This window comes from Littorina saxatilis, linkage group LG11 (assembly GCF_037325665.1).
Source record: "Littorina saxatilis isolate snail1 linkage group LG11, US_GU_Lsax_2.0, whole genome shotgun sequence".
Taxonomy (NCBI): Eukaryota; Metazoa; Mollusca; class Gastropoda; order Littorinimorpha; family Littorinidae; genus Littorina; species Littorina saxatilis.
The window spans coordinates 34,827,636-34,852,043 of NC_090255.1; the positions used below are offsets into that span (position 1 = coordinate 34,827,636).

At 41.4% G+C, this 24,408-nt stretch overlaps 1 protein-coding gene and 1 long non-coding RNA gene across 3 annotated transcripts in view; one reads left to right on the plus strand and one right to left on the minus strand.

Moving 5' to 3' along the window:
- The window catches only part of LOC138980325 (galaxin-like), a 64,493-nt gene that overhangs the window by 18,852 nt on the left and 21,233 nt on the right, over positions 1 to 24,408 (plus strand). The window contains exons 1-2 of one of the 2 annotated variants that reach the window (XM_070353191.1): positions 19,757 to 19,869; positions 22,317 to 22,390. The exons of the other annotated variant lie outside the window; for it this stretch is intronic. Coding sequence (XP_070209292.1) covers positions 22,321 to 22,390 — 70 coding nt within the window. The 5' untranslated portion in view covers positions 19,757 to 19,869; positions 22,317 to 22,320. Of the gene's footprint in view, positions 1 to 19,756; positions 19,870 to 22,316; positions 22,391 to 24,408 lie in introns of those variants that run through there. 2 annotated transcript variants of the gene reach the window in all.
- Positions 12,233 to 13,487, minus strand: LOC138980320 (uncharacterized). The gene is made up of 2 exons (XR_011460290.1): positions 13,109 to 13,487; positions 12,233 to 12,667 (listed from the first exon to the last, which is right to left on the minus strand). It is a non-coding gene; the product is annotated as an uncharacterized lncRNA (long non-coding RNA).

A 24,408-nucleotide genomic window follows, 5' to 3' on the forward strand; every position in this document is an offset into this window, starting at 1 on the left:
CGGCCGCCTATCGGCCGCATCGTTGCCTCTTTGCAAAAGTTAGTCGGGCCAACACCCGCGTCGTATGTTTTGACGTCACCGGCCCGACTTTTTGAAGGGTGTTCGGCCGATTATCGGCCGCTAATGTCTTGCTGGCTGGGAATATGTTATGTATCGATTGGAGATTGGATTTCCCTTCTTTGAGTCATGTGACGTCAGAGGCCGACAAAACTTTATAATTTGGCTTTTCAGGTTGACCGAAACTTCAAAGGAACTCAAAAAAAAAACCCGTCATGTGTTTGATTGCATGTGTGTGTGCTGTTCAATGTCAAAACAACAACAAAGTGAGTACATGACGTGTGTTTTGTAGTTCCTTTGAAGTTTCGGTCAACCTGAAACGCCCAAATATGAAGCTTATGTGTTTGATTGCATACATGTGGATTGCATGCATACGTGTGTGTGTGCTCGTTCAATCGTCAAAACAACAACAAAGTCATAAGTACCTGAAAGGAATTCGATCGATACATAAATGTTATTTGCGTGTTTGACCAAAATATGACATTTTACACAGATCTCGACAGTCATTGTTCACCTCGACCGCTAGCGCGGTCTCGGAGAACAATGACTGTCTCGATCTGTGTAAAATGTCATATTTTGGTCAAACACGCAAATAACGTATAATATTCGGATTAAAAACAAGCTCTGAAAATTAAATATATAAAAATTATTATCAAAATTAAATTGTCCAAATCAATTTAAAAACACTTTCATCTTATTCCTTGTCGGTTTCTGATTCCAAAAACATATAGATATGATATGTTTGGATTAAAAACACGCTCAGAAAGTTAAAACAAAGAGAGGTACAGAAAAGCGTGCTATCCTTCTTAGCGCAACTACTACCCCGCTCTTCTTGTCACTTTCACTGCCTTTGCCATGAGCGGTGGACTGACGATGCTACGAGTATACGGTCTTGCTGAAAAATGGCATTGCGTTCAGCTTCATTCTGTGAGTTCGACAGCTACTTGACTAAATATTGTATTTTCGCCTTACGCGACTTGTTTTTTCTCTTTTTCTTCTGTCTTTTTGAACCTCAGTTACAATATGACTCGCTATGAGTATGATACTGTGAGCGATGCTGAACAGTTTAAACACAAACAGATTGGGTTATAAATAGCAATAATATCATTCTTTCGTTTAACATGGACAATCTTCGAAAATCTCCCTCTCTTGCTCTCTCGCCCCCACCCCTCCCTCCGCTCTTTCTCTCACTAGTCCGAGGGTTCACTAGTCCGAGGGTCCACTAGTCCGAGGGTTCACTAGTCCGAGGGTTCACTAGTCCGAGGGTCCACTAGTCCGAGGGTTCACTAGTCCGAGGGTTCACTAGTCCGAGGGTCCACTAGTCCGAGGGTTCACTAGTCCGAGGGTTCACTATAGACGCTTGAACAAAGGATATTCAATTTGATTTGTTTTTATTTTGTGTGTGTATGTGTGCGTGTGCGTGCGTGCGTGTGTTTTTCACTACTGTGGGAACCAAATCGAAGAATATTCTCATAAAAACACTGAGTTGTTTTCATTCAAAAAGATAATGTGGTGTTTTATATTTGACTGAAGAAATCTCAGACTATTTCCCCCAAGAAACTTAGTTATTTATATTTTGACTGAAGAAAGGATATTAAATTTATCAGGATACCGCCCCGACTGGACAATTACGTGATCGAACTGCCTACAGTTTTTAGTCATATTATATAGCACCTCGGGTTTCTTTTTTCCCGTGAGGGTCAATTAGTTATCCCACCGACCTGAATTATGGAGAGGATCGAGCCTGGGTTGTACTACAGCCTCACACATAATTTCATTGAAATCGGTTCTCAAACATCGGATATCTATTTGCGGACAGACAGACAGACAGACAGACACACACACACACAGAGACAGACACACACACACACAGAGACAGACACACACACACAGAGACAGACAGACACAGTGAAACCTATATACCGCCTTTTAAGGGGCGGTATAATAACTGAAAAATCAAGCGTCTATAGTGAACCCTCGGACTAGTGAACCCTCGGACTAGTGAACCCTCGGACTAGTGGGACGAACTGGAAAAATCAAGCGTCTATAGTAAACCCTCGGACTAGTGAACCCTCGGACTAGTGAACCCTCGGACTAGTGAACCCTCGGACTAGTGAACCCTCGGACTAGTGGGACGTTCCCCTCTCTCGCACCCTCCCTCTCTCTCTCTCTCTCTCGCTCTCTCTCTCTCTCCCTCTCCCTCTCCCCCTCTCTTTCTCTCTTCCCCTCCCAATTTCTCTCTCTCTCTCTCTCTCTCTCTCTCTCTCTCTCTCTCCCTCCCTCATTCTCCATCCCTCACTCTCTCTCTCTCTCTATTACCATGGTTGTATTTAAATGAATTAATAATAATGATATATTTTGCTGTTCGTCATAATTGTTTTCATCATTGGTTCACCTTAGTTAATACATTGACATTTTAAACAAGTCATTTACAATGGCATGATAGTACTGGGCTTCTCAGTCAAAAAGCCGAATGAAGAGCTCTCTTTCAAATATACAATTTGGGTCAACGTCTTCTCCATATTTGTATATACTTATTGACATTTTTGCAACAAGCAGAATAAAGTTAAAATTTCTTATAGTTTGGTCCTGTTGCTTGTTCGGTTGAAAACCAAATAATACGTCAGTTTCTTTTAATTTTATCTGTGAACCTGTTTTTATATATATTTGCTTTTCTACGTTCTTCCAAAAAATTGATATTCTTGGGCATTTAAAGAAATTTTTTTCAATGAAATCAATATCTCCACACAGACTACAGCGATTGTTTTCACGTTTTTTCATTTTGTGTAGTAAGATATTAGTGGGGTAGATATTATGCAATATCTTCCAGTGAAGTAATCCAAACATATCATATCTATATGTTTTTGGAATCAGAAACCGACAAGGAATAAGATGAAATTGTTTTTAAATCGATTTCGGAAATTTAATTTTGATCATGATTTTTATATTTTTAATTTTAAGAGCTTGTTTTTAATCCAAATATAACATATTTATATGTTTTTGGAATCAGGAAATGATGTAGAATCAGATGAACGTAAATTTGGATCGTTTTATATAAAAAAAATTATTACAATTTTCAGATGTTTAATGACCAAAGTCATTAATTAATTTTGAAGTCACCAAGCTGAAATGCAATACCGAAGTCCGGCCTTCGTCGAAATTTGCTTTACAACAAATTCAATCAATTTGATTGAAAAATGAGGGTGTGACAGTGCCGCCTCAACTTTTACAAAAAGCCGGATATGACGTCATCAAAAGTATTTATCGAACAAAAGAAAAAAACACCCGGGGATATCATTTCCCGGAACTCTCATGTCAAATTTCATAAACATCGGTTCAGTAGTTTGGTCTGAATCGCTCTACGCACACACACGCACAGACAGACAGACAGACAGACACACACACACACACACACACACACACACACACACACACACACAGAAAACAGAGACAGACACCGACTGAGGCACATAACTCGGTGCTCTAAAAAACAAAAACACATCAACACACACATGAACACCAAACGGGTATTACACACACACACACACACACACACACACACACACACACACACACACACACACACACACACGCACACACACACGCACGCACGCACGCACGCACGCACGCACTCACACTCACACACACACACACACACAAACACACACACACACACACACACACATACACACACACACATACACCACGACCCTCGTCTCGATTCCCCCTCTATGTTAAAACATTTAGTCAAAACTTGACTAAATGTAACAAAAACGTCACTCTGATCACTTTACAAAAAGCATAACAGTTACTTACAAGACAATTACCATCTTAATATAAATGCAGTCCTACAGACATCACCTTAAACCGTTTTAATCAATATTCTTTAGCTGTCTCCAAGTATTTAACTCGAAAAAGAACGTTCGCAGATGCCAACGATCAACTATAAAGATCTATAATATTTAAACAAAACTTAGCTCTTTGACCACTATAAATGACTAACAGACCTGCACATTCACTAATTGCGAAACAAGTTTGAACCACATGAACTGATAGCAATTTTATTTTACAACGTATTAACAGTTGTGATTCTCTTAATTTTTCTTAAAGGAAAAACTCCAGTAGTTGTCTTTACTGGTTACCCATCATTATCCAGCATTTGCATTCATACAAGAAACTTGAAATATTTTCTGATTAACAATATCAATAAATAATTTGTTGTCAGACAGAATTCACCAAAAAGCAAAATTTACCAACATTTAATGTAAATCATGTTTCCGTGCCCCCTCCCGCACCTTAAGCATTCTGAGTATATTATGCTGCAACGCCCTAAAAGATATTGAATTATGTCTTCACAAACAGAAAACCTGGTCAAAGTAATATTAGGCCAAAAAATAAAATAGGTGTGGCTACGGTAACATAGCCAAAAAAAATAGGGTAGGTAGGTAGGCAATCACTTTTTTTTTTTAAACTTTTTTTTCTAATGTGTACAAATTAAACCTACTTGACAGGGAAATAAGTGTGCGACACGGGCGCTTTCGCTTTCATTGCGTTTTTTGCACTCGTTTTTTTGTTTTTGTTTGACAAATGTAATAAAAAGTTATAGGATCGGCCCCTTAAAATAGGGTAGGTCGGGTTACCGTAACCACACCTATTTTTTTTTTTTAGGCCTTATGCTATTAATTATTGATAGCAACTGCTTCAGGAGCTTAAAAAAATCAGTGTTTTGTAATCTTGATTTATTGTCTGTTAACAAACAAAAATTATACAAATATAATTGTTTTGTGTGCTGATTAACGAAAACTTATCAATCAACAACTATTCCCTTTGCAATCATCAACTGAGTAGTATATTTACGATGGGTCAAATGACGAAATCCGAAATGGGTTGTGAAAGAGTACATTTAGTCAAGTTTTGACTAAATGTTTTAACATAGAGGGGGAATCGAGACGAGGGTCGTGGTGTATGTGTGTGTGTGTGTGTGTGTGTGTGTGTGTGTGTGTGTGTGTGTGTGTGTGTGTGTGTGTGTGTAGAGCGATTCAGAGTAAACTACTGGACCGATCTTTATGAATATTGACATGCGAGTTTCTGGGTATGATATCCCCAGACCTTTTTTTCATTTTTTCGATATATGTCTTTGATGACGTCATATCCGGCTTTTTGTAAAAGTTGAGGCGGCACTGTCACACCCTCATTTTTCAATCAAATTGATTGAAATTTTGGCCAAGCAATCTTCGACGAAGGCCGGACTTCGGTATTGCATTTCAGCTTGGTGCCTTAAAAAATAATGTATGACTTTGGTCATTAAAAATCGAAAAATTGTAATAAAAATTGTTTTTATATAAAACGATCCAAATTTACGTTAATCTTATTTCTACATCATTTCCTGATTTCAAAAACATATAAATATGTTATATTTGGATTACAAACAATCTCTGAAAATTAAAAATATAAAAATTATGATCAAAATTAAATTTCCAAAATCGATTTAAAAACAATTTCATCTTATTCCGTGTCGGTTCCTGATTCCAAAAACATATAGATATGATATGTTTGGATTAAAAACACGCTCAGAAAGTAAAACGAAGAGAGGCACAGAAAAGCGTGCTATGCAGCACAGCGAATCCACTACCGCGCTTAACAGGCTCGTTTACCTGGGCCCATATTCAGGAAGAATCCGACGGTGGTTTTGTCGGTACGAGAAACAGAAAACTTCCGATAACCCCTGTCGTGGAATTCATTAACAACCGATGGCGCCTATCGTAGGCACTGTCATACTGTCACGCACACATGCACAAAACACGCACGCAGTCTGTCATCCACGACTCAAAACAATCTTGCTCTTCCGACCACAAAACAAGTTGACACGAACAGTAGATTAAGGACGTTTCTTACAAACAATCAATTATACATAACATAAATACACGCACAACACTATCTAACTATACAAATCTTTCTTTCGGCAATATCCACAACAACAACAAAGATCAACCAGCGTTAAAGCCTATAACAACAAAGAATAATTATTTAGAAACTTTCATACCTCTCACTTTCGCTCAGTTCATTATGACGTTATAGCTCCTGCACGTTTAGCTGTTAGGACGGGCTAAGGCTAATGTTACCGTGCTTGCGTATCCGAAATCGTTCATGAACCGGAGTCAACGAGGCCGTGGTGCGAAGCGACAGGAGTCATCGGTGACGTCGAGTCCTTGCCAGGCGAGCAGTGCCGTCGTCGAAAGTGGAGCGGCAGACATCTCCTCAGTAGTAGGCCATTTCAGAGTAGCCTCCGCATGGTGAAATACAACAACCTGGAATGGTGAACGCAAGACTTAGTTCACGGTAACAGTAACATCGCCCACCCGTCCTTATAACTTAACAACCAAGTGCAGGATTAAATGGACATAGCTCTTTACTCTCACTCTCATGCATCTCGAACACACATACCAACGGACTTATACATTTAATTCTGCTAAGTATGAAGTCCAACGAATAATACCAAATTCATTCTATAAACAAAACTGTCCACCACTCCCCTTTCAACCAAAACATATTCATTCAACAACATACCAAACCATTCCCCAAAACAAACTCACAAATTCATACCGTTCAAGTACAAAGTTACACACGCACGTGCACACTATACATTCCGCCATCTTGGATTGACCGGTTTTCAGAAGTCAATAAGCAAAACTAAACCTGAGAATAATTTAACTGTAACACACACAACATAATATTTAATGATTACATACCACATCCTGGTTGTATTGAAGTAGCCATACATATCCCCTGCCGTTGATAACAGGTTTCCGGCATCTGCTCTACGCAAACAGACCCTACGTTCAACGAAGAACGGATTCGCTTGGAACGCAAGCTATCTTCCCTCGGCTAAAGGCAAAGAACGAATGAATAAAAAGGAGTATCTACGAGCTCGAATTTAGCTCTGAGTTCACCTTACAAAATACAAGCAAAACACACGTGAAATACCTGAGCACGAGCTCCACGAGACACCTGCAGTTAACCAGCGTCTACCTATGACAGGCGAAATAGAGGAACACAGGCGCTCCAATACAATACATTTAACCCCACAGCTTAAAAGTATGCTAATATTAAAGCCGCTTGTGACAAACCCCCCTACTCAAACCGAACTACGGTTCGTCACAAAAATTCTACACAATGCGGCTGTAATAGTCTGCTCCGACGTTGTCGCATCCTCGGATTGCTCTGATGCGGAACGTGAATGTCTGAAGCAACAGGGCCCAGCGCATCAAGCGTCCGTTGGTCGTCTTGGTCTTCTGTAGATGTTGAAGGGACTGGTGATCCGTCTGCAGCTCAAATTCGTGGCCGTACAGGTAGACCTCAAATTTCCTTATGCCCCAGACAATCGCCAAACACTCCTTCTCCACGGTGGCATAGTTTCGTTCAGCTGCGTTCAGCTTGCGACTGGCGAATGATACAGGCTTCAGTTCTCCGTCGCTCTCTTGTAACAGCACGGCGCCAAGTCCTACATCCGAGGCATCCGTCTGAAGAACGAAGGGCTGAGACAAATCAGGAAGGCAAATGACAGGCTGTTGACTCAAGATCTGTCTCAAGGAATTGAAGGACTCCTCACACAGTTCTGTCCATTGAACCTTGTTGGCGCAAGTCTTCCGAGTTAGTTCTGTCAGAGGAAGAGCAATGGCTGCGAAGTTTGGCACATAACGTCGGTAGAAACCAGCCAAACCGAGAAAAGCACGAACTTCTTTCTTTGTTTCAGGCCGCCGTGCTGCTTGGATTTTCTCTACCTTGGCGGCTTCCGGCCACATCAGTCCGTGGCCAATACGATGCCCCAAGTAGTCTAGCTCGTGGAACCCAACAAAACACTTTGTTGGACGGGCAGTGAGGCCAGCTTCTTCCAAACGACGGAAAACAGCCTCCAAAGCTTGTAGGTGGGTCTTCCATTCTTCAGTCCCGATTAAGATGTCATCCATAAAGTTGTGAACGTCATTCCTCTTCAAAGGGTTCAGCAACTTCCTCATCATCCGACTAAAGACTGCAACGGCATTCTGTAGCCCAAAAGGCATCATGGTCCACTGAAATTGTCCTTGAGGGACGATGAAAGCCAGCTTGGGTTTATCTTCAGTACGAACAGGAATCTGCCAGTAGCCTTTTGACAAGTCTATTTTGGTGAAGTACTTCGCACGACCAAGCGAACTGAAGAGATGATCTATATCTGGGAGGGGTTCCCCATCGAACTCAGTGACCCTATTCAGTTGTCGATAGTCAATGCAGAATCTGATTTTTCCGTCCTTTTTCTTGACAAGGACGACAGGTGCGTTGTAAGGGGAAGAAGCAGGTTCGATCACACCTATCTTCAGCATAGCTTCCACTTCCTGTTTTACAGCTTCTGTCTGAGAGTACGGCAAAGGTCTGGGACGAACAAAGACAGGCTTAGAGTCAAGCAGATTGGCGGAGAACTCTTCCAACTTTGTTTTTCCAGGCAAATCAGTAAGAGTCTTTCTAAAACGACTGCTGAAACGTTTTACGTCTTCACGTTGACTGTCAGTCAGTTCAGGGTTACACTGAACATCACCTGGACCTTCTTCAGGTTCAAGAGCGGGTAAGGGAATGTCTCTCGGGTACCTCGAATCGTCTTCAGAAGTAGCGCTAGCTTCATCAACCACAACCGCGCACGTAGCCAGAACACCAGCCGCTTTCTGTGGTGGAGTAGTTCTGGAGGGAGGGTCTCTCTCCACGTATTGCTTGAGAAGATTTGCGTGATAGAGTTTCTCTTTTGAACCCACTCGTAGACGGTAGTCTAAATCACCAACCTTCCCGACCACCTCATATGGTCCCTGCCAAGCCATTTCCAGTTTGTTCCTCTTCAGGGGAATGAGCAGCAGAACTCGGCTTCCAATCTTGAACTTCCGTTTCACAGCTCGTCTATCAAAGGCTTGGGCGTAACGACGAGAGGAGACGTCAAGATTCTCCTGGGCAAGTTGCAGGGTCTCTTCGAGTCGTTGACGCAAATCCACGACGTATGCTGCAGTGGTTCTCACTTCCGTTGGCGTTTCTTTTGTCCACAGTTCCTTCAGGAGAGACAGAGGCCCTCTCACGGATCGGCCGTACAGGAGTTCGAAAGGCGAAAAACCAAGGCTTTCTTGAGGTACCTCTCTGTAAGCAAACAGAAGTGCAGGAACAAACCGATCCCAGTCTCGTGGCTTTTCATGGCAGAGTTTCTTGAGCATCGACTTCAATGTTCCATTAAACCTCTCTACTAGTCCATTACACTGGGCATGGTATGGAGTTGTGGTGAGTCCTTTCACAGCGAGGAATTTATTCACTTGCTTCATGAGATCACTGACAAACTGTGACCCCCGGTCAGTGAGGACTTCCTTAGGAACTCCTACCCGTGTATACATCTCCCACAAAGCTTCAGCAACGCGTTCTGCCTCTATGCTGGGTAAAGGAGTAGCTTCTGGGTATCGGGTAGCATAATCCACAGTGACCAAAATGTAGCGATTCTTTCTCTCTGAGACAGTCAAAGGGCCGACAATGTCAACAGCGATTCTCCGGAAGGGTTCATCCATGAGGGGCATCTTTCCAAGGTGGGCTTTGGGTATCCTTCCTTTGGGTAACGCTCGTTGGCAGGCATCACAGGATTGCACATATCGTCTGATGTCGCCCCCCATCCCTGGCCAGTAGAACGAATGCCATAGTCGATCCTGGGTTTTCTTGGTTCCAAGATGACCGGCCATTGGAACATCGTGAGAAAGTCTCAAAATGCCCTCACGAAGTGTCTCTGGCACCACCACCTGACTGAAGGTCTTTTCCGTTGTTATGAAAAGGCGATGTAGGACGCCCTGCTTCCATAAGAATTTCACCTTCCCTTTCTTTCCAGAGGGTGCAGGGTCACTTCCTTTGGCCAACTCCCGCATCCGCGACAAAGTTGGGTCCAGTGACTGTAGCTGGATCAATTCCTCTCTGGTAACACCTCCCAGACCAGAGTCCTTCATCCGTAGGTTTTTGGGAGGTTCTTTTTCTCTCGCATGTTGGGCTCGGGTAATGGCAGTTATCTTGACAGGTCGAGCTTCCGCCCGATACACAGGAACCTCAAGAGTTTCTCCTCCAGGCTGAACGATCCGGTTTCCGATGAGTACGGGATATGTTAGCTGGTCAGCCACAATAGCGACAACGTTCCCTGAGAAGAATGGGGACTCTAAATGTACGATCGTAGTAGGACAAGTCTTCTGAACGTTCCCTGCTGCGAAACGAATAGTTTGACTTCCCTGCTTGAGGTTACAGTCTTTTACCAGCGAGGAGTCAATAACCAGTCCGTCGGCGCCTGTGTCACGAAGAGCAGATACTTGCGATCCATTGATACTGACCGTGCATAAAGGAGTGTACGAAAGTTGGCTACATGGGTCACACAGGGTAGGTAACTCTGATGTGGCAGCAGTGGTTCCTGGCGTCGTTACAACTGTTCTCACGTTGGTGACGGTCCTCACGTTGAAGGACGATGCTGAATGCGGGCAATTCCTACGGATGTGCCCAGTTTTACCGCAACCGTAGCAATTTCTCTTGGGAAAAGGGCCGTTGGGGTGGACGGGACTAACTGGGGCAGAGTCTTCCTCAGGATTTTCAATGTCCTTCGTGTTCTTCTCGACTCGACCAGTCGCAGTAACTGGGTTTTTCCTGGCTCTTTTTGATGCAGCAAACCTCTCAGCTAGTTCGGCGGCCTCAGTGACGTTCGCCGGTTCGCGCTGCCGGATGAAATCCGCGAGGTCTCCAGATACATGGTCCATCAGGTGTTCCATCAGTATGAGGTCTCGAATTCCAGCATAGGTCTCCTCTTTCTTCGCGGCTTTCCTCCACCGTTCAAACCAAATTCGAAGGCGGGTAGCGAACTGTATAAAAGTCTCCTCTCCTCTTTTGGCCGCGAATCGAAACTTAGAACGATACGAGTCAGCCGTCCAGCGAAAAGATCCTCTAAGGGCGTCCACAATGACATCAAAGTTTCCCGCATCCTCAGCTGGCAGTTCCAAGTAAACATCGGCAGCAAAACCTTTCAGGAGGGCTCCCAGCCGAGCTCCCCAGTCACTCTCCCTGTCCCAGCCACTGAGAGTTGCTGCTCTCTCGAATCGTCCTAGGAAGGTGTCGAGATCCTCTTTGGCTTCATCAAATGGATCTATTTTCAGACGAACTGGTTCAATAGCCCTACCACGAGAACTTGAAGTAGTCTCTTCTCTCCTAGTCTTTTCTATCTCTGCACGAACTCTTTCTTCTTCCAGTTCAGCTAGACGTCGGCGGCGGTCGTTTTCTTCCTCTTCTCGAAGTACTTTTCTTCTGATTTCTTCTTCCTCCCTCTGAAGTCTTCGTTGAGCATCCTGTTCCTCCCTCTGAAGTCTTCGTTGAGCTTCTTCTTTTCTCAGTTGAGCTTCTTCTTTTCTCAGTTGAGCTTCCTCTTCTTCTTGAAGTAGTCTTCGTTGAGCTGCTTCCTCTTCTTGAAGTAGTCTCCGTTGAGCTGCTTCCTCTTCTTGAACGTATTTTGCTAAAGCAGCCCCTGATCGAACGCCCAAAGCACGTCCCCTAGCGGCTATAATTTCTTGAGCTGACGTGAGGGAACTAGATTTTTCAATAGGGTCAACAGCAGCTCCATCCATATGCTTTGGCGTGGTAAGTGTCATACGGGGTGGAGAATTACCATGATCAGGGGTAGAAAAACTTGCCAGAGCGGCATTGCGAGATTTAGATCCCGACATGATTTCTCACCAAATGTAAAAGGGTTAAGTCGCCAACTATGGAAAAGCAACCTAACTACTTCACAACAAAATTCTGAAGCAAAACATCTCAATCTACAACATTTCCAGACAAATTACAACAGGGAAAAATGCTATAAACAACGTCGAGACATGTACCCAGCACCGGCTAGTATTCACAGGTGGCCGCTGTGAAAATCAGGTTAAGCCTTAGCACGTACAAGCATGTTATTCAATCATCACTATTCAAAAATCAAACCTGACAAGACGGTACAAACAAACAGACGAACAGAGCAAAATCATAGGTGACGATGTAATAATAAAGATCCCGGACGAGCCCCCATTTGTCACGCACACATGCACAAAACACGCACGCAGTCTGTCATCCACGACTCAAAACAATCTTGCTTTTCCGACCACAAAACAAGTTGACACGAACAGTAGATTAAGGACGTTTCTTACAAACAATCAATTATACATAACATAAATACACGCACAACACTATCTAACTATACAAATCTTTCTTTCGGCAATATCCACAACAACAACAAAGATCAACCAGCGTTAAAGCCTATAACAACAAAGAATAATTAATTAGAAACTTTCATACCTCTCACTTTCGCTCAGTTCATTATGACGTTATAGCTCCTGCACGTTTAGCTGTTAGGACGGGCTAAGGCTAATGTTACCGTGCTTGCGTATCCGAAATCGTTCATGAACCGGAGTCAACGAGGCCGTGGTGCGAAGCGACAGGAGTCATCGGTGACGTCGAGTCCTTGCCAGGCGAGCAGTGCCGTCGTCGAAAGTGGAGCGGCAGACATCTCCTCAGTAGTAGGCCATTTCAGAGTAGCCTCCGCATGGTGAAATACAACAACCTGGAATGGTGAACGCAAGACTTAGTTCACGGTAACAGTAACATCGCCCACCCGTCCTTATAACTTAACAACCAAGTGCAGGATTAAATGGACATAATTCTCTACTCTCACTCTCATGCATCTCGAACACACATACCAACGGACTTATACATTTAATTCTGCTAAGTATGAAGTCCAACGAATAATACCAAATTCATTCTATAAACAAAACTGTCCACCACTCCCCTTTCAACCAAAACATATTCATTCAACAACATACCAAACCATTCCCCAAAACAAACTCACAAATTCATACCGTTCAAGTACAAAGTTACACACGCACGTGCACACTATACATTCCGCCATCTTGGATTGACCGGTTTTCAGAAGTCAATAAGCAAAACTAAACCTGAGAATAATTTAACTGTAACACACACAACATAATATTTAATGATTACATACCACATCCTGGTTGTATTGAAGTAGCCATACATATCCCCTGCCGTTGATAACAGGTTTCCGGCATCTGCTCTACGCAAACAGACCCTACGTTCAACGAAGAACGGATTCGCTTGGAACGCAAGCTATCTTCCCTCGGCTAAAGGCAAAGAACGAATGAATAAAAAGGAGTATCTACGAGCTCGAATTTAGCTCTGAGTTCACCTTACAAAATACAAGCAAAACACACGTGAAATACCTGAGCACGAGCTCCACGAGACACCTGCAGTTAACCAGCGTCTACCTATGACAGGCGAAATAGAGGAACACAGGCGCTCCAATACAATACATTTAACCCCACAGCTTAAAAGTATGCTAATATTAAAGCCGCTTGTGACACATACGATAAAGTTAGAGGTGCCTATCCCTACCGATAAGCACTGTTGTCGTTACGATAACTTTGATTTCAAGATTGCGACCATCAGTTTGCAGCGTTACCGGGAAAGAAGAAATATTCTAAGACATACGATTTTGGGGGACGGGATGCATAAACAAATTCATATTCTGCATGCATGATATTTTGCAGTGGACTGTTGACGGATGTGATAACTGACAACATTCAGTTTGCGAACGGAATGGGTGCCTAGCCTCTTGTCTCGCAAGTGATACTCGCGTTGCGGTTTCACGCGTCTGGTGCATATCAAGATGTTTGCGTGGCGCCGATTTGGGGTGAGCCAGGCACGGTCAACCAGCAGAGTAAGCGCAGCCTTGACAGCGCGCAGCTGCTGCCGTCAGGCGCACGCGCAGAGCGACCGTAAACAAGGGAATCCACCCGCTAGCTATCGGGGAGGCTGTCAACTGCCTGTGAATTCGACAGTACGACAACAGTTGTCGGACAGAGATCTATCAAACTTCGGGGCGCTTGTCATAGGACATGCAGTGGTATCGTCTTGCATACGCGCCAGGGGCTCATATTCTTGAAAAAGCTGCAACATTGTGTCCTTCAAAGTCAAAATGTCGTTTAACTATCGCCCAGTATTTATTTTTACTGCCCAGTAATTATTTATTTTCCCTCGGTATTCATGTGCGTCTGGCGGAAGGTCGGCAACTACCAGTGTTGATTATTTTTAGAATAGAAGATTCCCCATGCTTGCTTTTCTCTGCCTTAATTCTCTCTCACCTTTTTTTTCAAGTGGGGAGCATCCTTCTTCATTGGTCTTTTTCTTTTTTCAATCAAATGTTTACGTGTTTAAATTAACAAACTGTATTAATAATTTAATATCATGTTAACCAAAGAATTAAAAAAAACTAATTCCTGCCTAACATTAATTTATAAAATCAATTTTGATATCGCAACGTACTCTCTTGCACATGAAGAAAATAAACAATAATAAAGAAGTGACAAAGAGTAAAAAAAAAAGTACGGCCGGATGGCGATTTGAACTTGATTCAATGGCGTAATAGGCGAATACGATAACCGTTCGGCTACGGAATCAGATGGCATATTTCGTCACTGTAATGTATTAAAGAAGACGCTAGCACGCTTTCGCCACAAAGCCGGTGTAACAGGCCATTTTGACACATAGTCAGTTTTGACCGGGAGGTCATTCTGGGCTAGCTGATTTTGACCGGGAGGTCAATCTGGGCTAGCCAGTTTTGACCCCCCCCCCCAGTCAGTTTTGACCCCCCTTCAAACTTTAAGAATAAGTACGTTAGGACCTTTTAAAACGAAATATATGTATGTGTGCATAAAATTTGTTGCAAAAATGATGTAAACATTAAAAATAAAATTAAAAAATTCTAATTTTTTTTTTTGACGCTTCCCTTGAAACTTCAAAAATAAGTACACTAGGACCTTTTAAAACGAAATGTACGCATAAATGAATGCATCTATGCATCTCCACAAATTTTTTTTTGGGGGGGGTCATTCTGGGCTAGCCCCCCGGTCAAAACTGACTAGGCCAGTCAGTTTTAACACCCCCTTTCAAACTTCAAGATTAAGTGCTTTAAGACCTTTTAAAACGAATTAAATGTAAATGTGGACAATCATTGTTGGAAAAATGATACTGAAATAAAAATCGAAAAAAACCTTTAACTTTATTTAAAAAAAAAGAAAAAAAGTTTCGACGCTTCCCTTCAAACTTCAAGAATAAGTACATTAGGACTTCAGATGACGAAATGTATGCATATATATGTATGCATCTATGTATCTCAACAGGTTTGGGGGGATGTGTCATTCTGGGCTTTTTTTTTTTTTTTAAATGACGGGTTTTTTCGATTAAAAAAAATTTACTCATTTTGCAACAAATATTGTCCCCATTTTACATTCAATTCGTTTTAAAAGGCCTTAAACTACTTATTCTTGAAGTTTGAAAGGGGGGGGGTCAAAACTGACTGGCCTAGTCAGTTTTGACCGGGTGGTCATTCTGGGCTAGCTGATTTTGACCGGGAGGTCATTCTGGGCTAGCCCAGAATGACACATCCCCCAAACCTTATACATAGTTGCATACATATATGCATAAATATTGTTTCTAAAGGTCTTAATGTACTTATTCTTAAAGTTTGAAGGGGGGTCAAAATTGACCAGGGGGAGGGGGGGGTCAAAATTGACTAGCCCAGAATGACCTCCCGGTCAAAATAGGCTAGCCCAGAATGACACATCCCCCAAACCTTTGATATACGTAGTTGTTTACATATGCATAAATATTGTTTCTGAAGGTCTTAATGTACTCATTCTTAAAGTTTGAAGGGGGGTCAAAATTGACTAGGTGGGGGTCAAAACTGACTAGCCTAGAATGACCTCCCGGTCAAAATAGGCTGCTTCAAAATAGACTGGTACACCGGTATGATCGAGCATCGATTGAAATCTTTCGCGAGCCGTACGTCGTATTTGTCCGCAATGCATTGGTGCTTAAATGACACCAATATGTATCCATGAGGGGCATGAATCTACAAACAATATTTGAACACGATTTATTCAAAATTGACGGTTTGAATAACGAATGAAAAAAGGGACATGGACATGAAGTTACTGACAGGTAGCGACTTTAGAGGAGGGGAATGGGTCCTCTAACTTTACAGCTCGGAGACACCCCGGTAAGGACTTACCGGTGTTTCATAAATAACATTTTCCCCCGAAATCGGCGTATGCTGCCTGCATGGCGGGGTAAAAACGGTCATACACGTATAAATCCACTCGTGCTAAAAACATGAACAAAGAAGAAGAAGAAGACAAATAACACCTAGCGGACGTATCGAGCGTAAATGGTTTTACAGGCCAGTATATGAGTTGCAGCTTTTTCAAGAATACGGGGCCTGGTCTGTGACTTGTTATTTTCCTCCAGCTAGACATGAAACAGCTGTGCTTAAGTACGCGTGTAATCATATCGCCCTTGTTGCTATTTTCAGCTTTTTCTGTTTGGATAATTGAAAACCTTCCTTTATGCTGCACTGCTTTTTATGTACACCAATTTTACAACAACAACAACAACAGCAGCAGCAGCAATAACGACAACAACAACAACAACCAGGACGAAAATCAACCATCAACAACAAACAAAGGAAGAGAGAGAGAGAGAGAGAGAGAGAGAGAGAGAGAGAGAGAGAGTGAGAGATACAGAGAGACAGCGACAGAGACAGAGACATAGAGACAGAGAGAGTGTGTGTGTGTTTGTTCGTCTTTTAGTGTGATTGTGTCCACACAACTCTGATGAAAAATGCTTTTAATATTGCACACACCTTTTAACACTTTTGAATTGATACCTCGTTAACATATACTACAAGAAAAATAATGCGGAGATGACCAATTCCGGGATTAGCCAGTAGAAAAAAAAGAGGAAGTAGAAGAAAAAGAGGAAAAAGAAGAAGAAGATTGTGATGACGATGATGATAATAATGATGTTGTTGATGATGATGATGATGATGATCATGATGATGATGATGATGATGACGAGGCGATGATGATGATGATGATGATGATGATGATGATGATGATGATGATGATGATGATGATGATGATGATGATGATGATGATGATGATGACTTTCATTTGGAGAACGACTTCCCAAGAATATATGCTGTTATTGCAGTTCTCAAGCATATATATTCAACAATATCAAATCACGCATGACAGTATAATTTATTGACGCCATATGTTGTTTATGAAGATCAAATGAGATTGGGACGTCCTTGCTTTGTGTGAGTTACCTCAAAATAGCAATTCTCGACATTTAGTACTCGCTTGGTGAAAAGGAACTTGATTAATTGAGTAACTTGATTATTTCAGACATACTTTATATCAGAAAGACATTCCTCCTTGCTCCGTTTCAACATTCAGAGAATATTTGATTTTTGCCTTTTTTGTCTTTTTTCTTAACACTCGCTGTTTTTGGTTTTTGTCTTTTCTTATTTTTGGGTGTTTTTACATTCAGTCAATAGGTTACTGAATGATTTAACGAGGGCGGAGGGGGAGGTGTGTCTCCCAAAGTACGTGTGTCTGTGTGCCTGTCTGTGCAGAGCATATTAAATATCAAAAACTACCGAACGGATTTGTATATAAATCAATATACACTTGTTTTTTTTTTTAACGTATTTGGTAGTTTTGTCTTTTTCCAATTTTTCCAAGACTATTTGATGAGGTCGTATTTGCCCGTTTTCAAAAGTTTAGGTGTACATTTTTTCCATATATCTTAATAAACAATTTGTCACATAATCTTTGACTCGGTCCGGACTATGGGATTGCATTTTAGAAATGTACCTTTAGTACCTTAAAAATTCGATTATGAAATGTTTTGTTTTTCTTAAAGTCGGAATTTGAATCAGAAAGGTAATATTATTATTCCCTTCTGCATCCAAAAAGATATAGTTTAAAGATTGATTTAAAAGTGTGCTTAGAAGTGAAGAAAATCGTTAGATAACCACTATCTGTGTTTTTGGAACAAAACAGATAATATTGACATACGTCTATTTCTAATCATTTCCCGATTCCAAAAATATAAAGTTGTTAGGTGTTTGACCTTGAAAATATAATAAAAAGAATACATTCGTTAAATGAATACGATTTAGTTGTTTAAATATTGAAATGCGAGCGAAAGCAAGCTTTTCAATATTTGAAGAAAAAAAACACGGAGTGTTGATCTGTCATGACACAGCTAACCATGGAGTATTAGGTTTATCCTACATAATGTACTAGCGTATCTTTTGCTTCAAACGTCCAGCCGTAGAAGCGCCCAAATTGAAGACACCTCTTATGGAAATTTCATTTTTATTTCATTTTTAGTTTCATTACTTTATTGTCCCATCGCTGGGAAATTCGGGTCGCTTCCTCCCAGTGGAAAGCTAGCAGCAACGGAGTCGCGCTACCCAGGTGTCTGCGTGTTTAGGTGTATTCAACCACCTGCACTTATGGCAGAATGACCAAGGTCTTTTACGTGCCATTGTGATGACACGGGGGTGGGACATGGCTTCCGTCTGGGTCTGCACATAAAGTTGACCCGTGTCCGTCCCGGCCCGAATTCGAACCTGCGACCTTCCGATCACAAGTCCAGTGCTCTTCCAAAGCCTCCTGAAATCTTTGACGTCAAAGCAAAAAGACATCACTCTAGAAAGTATAGGGTCACGTGTACGTTCTCAAAATTTCTCCAAGAGAAACAGCAAGGGCAAACGTGTTCCCAGAATAACGTCTGTTTCGTTGACTTTGTCATCATGAGCAGTGGAAAATGAGGTACCTGCCAGACTGGTTTGACACGACCTCATTCATAGGATATACCAACGTGTGGGTGTATGGTTTTGTTATGTCATGGGTTTTCTCTCGCAGGTATGTAGGATAAAGATATTTTAGTCATACGTCTGCCTTTGCACACAAGAACATGTAAGTAAATGAAATAAAGGAAATCTGGCTGACAATATAGTAAAACTGCCTACCGCCTAAACATTTGTGTGCAGGTGACCGTAAAGCATTAGGACTAAAGACATATGCTTGCCCAAAACAGTAAAACAAAATCCAAGGTGTCCATAACATCGCTATTGACAACAGTAATTATGTTTGTACAGTTTTCAAATTAGGATCATTCATTCTTGAAAGCGTTAGCAACGTTTTGATCTTTATGTGCAATCAACTTATATGATTGTGCCTCTTATTTCATATAGCTATTTTAATCAGCACTATAGATTAAAACAATCTAATTAACAAACGTAAATCTTATCAAAATGTTATCAAGCCAATATGCATTGTCACATAAATATTAACATTGTCAAGAAGAATGCTTTTGAGAAAGTTAATTTTTGAGTGTTCTTTTTGGGGTGTGTAAGAGGCTAAGAAATATATACTGCACTAAACAGAACCTTAAATTAAAAAAGTTTAAATTGTTGAGACTTGAATAGAACAGCTAATACGTAGTGCATCTTTAACTTTGGAAATCTCCTGGCCTGTAAATCTTCATGTGAAATTCCTCTCATCTACCCCAAACGAATAAAGAATTTAATGCATGGGAAAGACCTGCTTAATATCAGAATGATTCGACATCTCCTCTATACAATAATAACATTGCAAGTCAAATTTCTCCAAATTAACAAGCTATACATCAAATATATTGGTAGTAATTGCCAATAGGTATGTTTTCATTGCAAGAGTACAAACGCTATAAAACAAGGATGAAAAAAGAGTCTGTATTCGGGATCAGCAGCATTCCAACTAGACTCTCCGGATTCAGCACCGAGGTGAGGACTTGTCTCAAGTGCTGCTAAACCTCTGCTTGGTCGTGCGTGGAAGATCACCCTCCTAGCTGGTGAGTGTGTATACTGTGGTTCTATGTTCATGGTGTGACAGACAGATTTAATATGTGTGTGTGTGTGTGTGTGTTTGTGTGTGTTTGTGTGTGTCTGTGTCTGTGTGTGTGTCTGTGTGTGTGTCTGTGTTTGCGCCTTTATACATACTGATTTTGCTATTAAAAGGATGTGTGTACCGGTGAAGTATCAACAACAACAAAGATCCAATGCAGAAAAAAATCAGCAAGTTTAAACAAAATATATAAACAACTACCAGAACACAAAACAATTAAAAAATAAAAACATTTGTCATCATTTTCACGAGTTTTCATTCACAAGCACCTGGGAAATAAATCTCATGTTCCCCGGGGAATAAATCCCCGGTTACCATAGTTGCAGGAAGCCCTATTACATGGATAATCAAAAGCAAACCCAACGAAACGCTCGAGGATTCTTCGGCTCTTTTCATTGGCGTTTCCCCAGACCTAAACAGACGACACTGCTTCGCCAAGTTCCAAATACGAACTGGCAAACTGGCAAATGTAAACAAAAAACAAAACTACCTCATCAAAGGTCATACATTTATGCTTTATCGCAGACAAATGAAACCTATCGATATGTGTTATCTTCTCACAAAGTCATGGAGTGCGTGTATCTCTGTTTGGAGAAACAGGAACGTCAAGTTTAAGTCAAACCAATTGACCCCTGACACACACATTTTGACCCGTGCACAAGACGTTGTATCGATAAACTAAGCGCAAATAAAAAAATAATAATAAAAAAGCAAAGAACATAGCAACAAGAAATGAAGACATCTGACAAAGCCGAGCAAGCAGAATGACAAGTCTAATGAAAAACAGAGAGGCAATGAGAAACAAGATCGCGATTATCTTTCGTTCGCGGCACGACGCAAATCGTTTGTGTCCTTTGACCCAATTCGTGCAGTGCTGCACGATGCAAATCTTCTGTGACCTTTGACTCAACGTAGCTTCAATATTCGATTACTAATATTTACCACTGAAAACCGAGGGGTGGAATACCGAGAGGAGCAGGGTGGTAGGGCGATGGTGAAATGTAATGAAGAGACACGTGTAGCAATAGGAGAAAACCGATTCTGCAATAACACAAACAAGAACAAAAAAACCAACACTGACCTATATGAATATTTAATCAATAATATGATCGTCTGCGTTGCAGGTGTGCAAGTGAAGGGTTGGGGGGGGGGTAACTTGATCATTAATTTGTGTGTGTCAGTGTTAGTGTTCATGGACTGATTGTGAGGGATGTGGGGTGGGGTGTGTTTCAGGTTTTCGTGTGGGTATGAAACGAGCAAAACAATACCCACACCACAAAATCTTGGAGGCAAAAAACACTCGCCGTCGCATCATTTTGTCCGCACAATATTATATGCACCAACAACCGGAAAGAAAGGTGACAATGGAAAAAGACTCATCTTTGCTTCCTGCGATTCCTTGCCCCCGACTCGAACGTCGCACGATAATCCACATGACAGATCTGTTGTGAGATGGTAAACGCTGACTGTGCAAGCAAATCACATCGTTTGAAATACGACAATCCCATCGCTCGAATGTAACGGGATGTGGGCACTATCGTCTCAAAGGCGCTTACTGTTGGTTTCACACACCACTCTGTGGTCGGAACCTACAGAACTTCGCATCCTCAAACCTGACATACTTGTCTCAACATTATAAACTCAAATCACACACAGTAAGTTGCTTTCGCACGCCAGCTTTGAACAACGTGCTGGGGCCCCGAACATGCATTATAATAACAGAACTCGCGTTTCAAACCATGGCTCCCTGTGTTGATTTTTCACTTAATGTTGAACCACCAAAATGATGACAAAAACGATGTTTGATGGTGTGTTGCCAGACCAGCTTTTTTGTCGGTCCTCGGGGGGCATATCGACTTTTGTTTCATATTTATTGACCGCGGCCTTCGGCCTTGGTCAATAAATATGAAACAAAAGACGATATGCTCCCCCTCGGACCGACAAAAAAGCTGGTCTGTCAACAACCCATCAAACATCTTATATTGTCCATATGTTAGCAAACAAAAAGGAATACTTAAAAACTACTACCTCAACTACAACAAAAACAAAACACTGAACGGAAAATACGAAGACAAAGACACACACGACACACTCGAAACAACACTACTTGACTGTTTGAACCACGAATCCGCTTTACAGAGATTCTTTCTTTATTTTTCTTTATTTGGTGTTTAACGTCGTTTTCAACCACGAAGGTTATATCGCGACGGGGAAAGGGGGGGGGGGGGAGATGGGATAGAGCCACTTGTCAATTGTTTCTTGTTCACAAAAGCACTAATCAAAAATTTGCTCCAGGGCCTTGCAACTTAGCACAATATATTACCTTTCTGGAAGAATGCAAGTTTCCAGTACAAAGGACTTAACATTTCTTACATACTCTTCTTTTTATTCCAGGAGAATGCCGGGCGGTAAAATGTTTTCGCTGGCTACTCTGTTGTGTGTATTTCTCCACGTCCAGCATACCCAAGGTATTTTTAATTATTACTATATAATTTTTTTTAAATTTTTATGTTATTTTTATTTCGGTTATATAGACATCACAGTTCGCTTAGAGATTAACAAAGCAAATCGAGAGAATGAATTATTGAACAAAGCTCTTAGCGCCAAGTTCAATAATTATGTTCGAGATGTTTTCTATAAATCTCTCAGCACACTATGATTGTTTCAATAACGATATAGTCAGTAACCACAAGAGATTAGAACGTTTGACAAGGCACATTTTTCTGTAGGCGTTTGGATAATTGTGTGGACAGGTCGAGTTAGATCTACTTTTGTGTGTGTGCTGGCTTTGCACTGCCTTTCACATGCAGACACAACTCTTACCTTACTTTCATTTCTTTTGGTGAATTCCAGCAGAACATCGGAACATGCTGAATTTTCACACAAACTTTATTTCAACTCGAAACAAAAATGCAATGAGTTATTAGTGGTTCTAAGCATCCAAATTTCACACTACCGGTCTGGTAACGTAGCTTCTCGGGACAGACGCAAATTACGGGGGTATTGACGGTTTTGATCACCGATCATGCATTTTACGACTTGATGACCATAGATCTACACGTTTTATCAGTTAGAAATTACGCGGGAGCACACAACTTTACTTTAAATTCCATTGATTTTAGGTAGCAAAACGCGAACCAGACGAAACATTGATCCCACAAAATAACCTCACCTCAACTGATCGTGTGACGACCCCTTAGTAAAAAGGCCGATGCTTTGCTGATTTCCAAATATAAATGGTGGCATGTTATTTCTCATGTTGTATCTGCACTCCACACGTTTTCTATTCCCATGAGTGCTGCCTTGAAATATGGGAAGACTGTTCATTTACTGAGCTGATGAAGTCGTCTGCTACGAACGGTAGGTAAGTCAATCGAATCAGTCGACTTTCAAATGCTGGTCTTGCTTGAAATCTGTCGGAATACAACTAGTGCTTTTCTCAGTGTTAGCTGCAGGTAAGTTTAGGCTCAAGCATCATTTGGAAATGTGGAGACGATAAGCTACATGCCACTATAAAATGGAGGCTGAGATGAATCTTCTCAAATCGTAAGAAGGGGCTCAGGCGAATGAATACGCTTTCAGTGATTGTTAGTGCACTCCAAGAGCGCCCCAACAGGTTTAGCGCATTGCCATTAGCCAATCAACTGTTTCACATCAGTCATGAGACACTAGTACTTACTAACAATTATGAATATTATTATTTAAGTTATTGAGACATCCCAGTGCACTAAGGGATTTATAGAGCAAATCTCGAAAACAATTATTGAACTCAGCTCTATAAATCCCTTAGTGCACTGGTAAGAATGCTCTGAACCCTACACGTATTACATCCCCATCGTTTTTTCGTTCACATTTGCCCAACATGTTAATTTGCTGAGCGGGTTTTTTGTTGTCTGCTGGGCTAAGGCAATCGAACCGCTGCAGTCTTATTGCAAAAACAAAAATTGCTCGTCACGTTGCACTGAGTTACGCATGAGGCAGGCTGGTAATAAATCTTATACACGGTAAGAACGTTCTGAACCCTACACGTTTTCGATTCCGATTGTTGTTGTCTTGAAATTAAATAATAAAATGAATTAGTGTTTATGTAGTGGACCGGAGACCTAGGACAACCCCCAAAATCAAATTCGCAAAAGCAAACTTGCAACAACTAAAATACACAAAAATCAAAATAAGCAAGACTGACCCCGTTTTTAATCTCAAAGGGAAGAACAACTCCTTTTCTACCCATACAAATTTACTTGGTTCACCTGTTGTGCCTTATAGCAGTGTTGTTTTGTCATTTTGAAGAAGACTGGTGTCAGCCTCGCCAGAAGCCGTAAAAGGCTTGTTTTGGCGTCATTGTTTGTGGGCTATGTGTGTAAAAACCCTGCAGTTTTGTAATGGCTCCTTGTATGGCTTTTAAATTTGACAAGAATATTGTTAACGCAATTGACAAAGAGTGTGTCAACTATCATGGGGTTTTGATGAGTTTGTATTTTTTTTA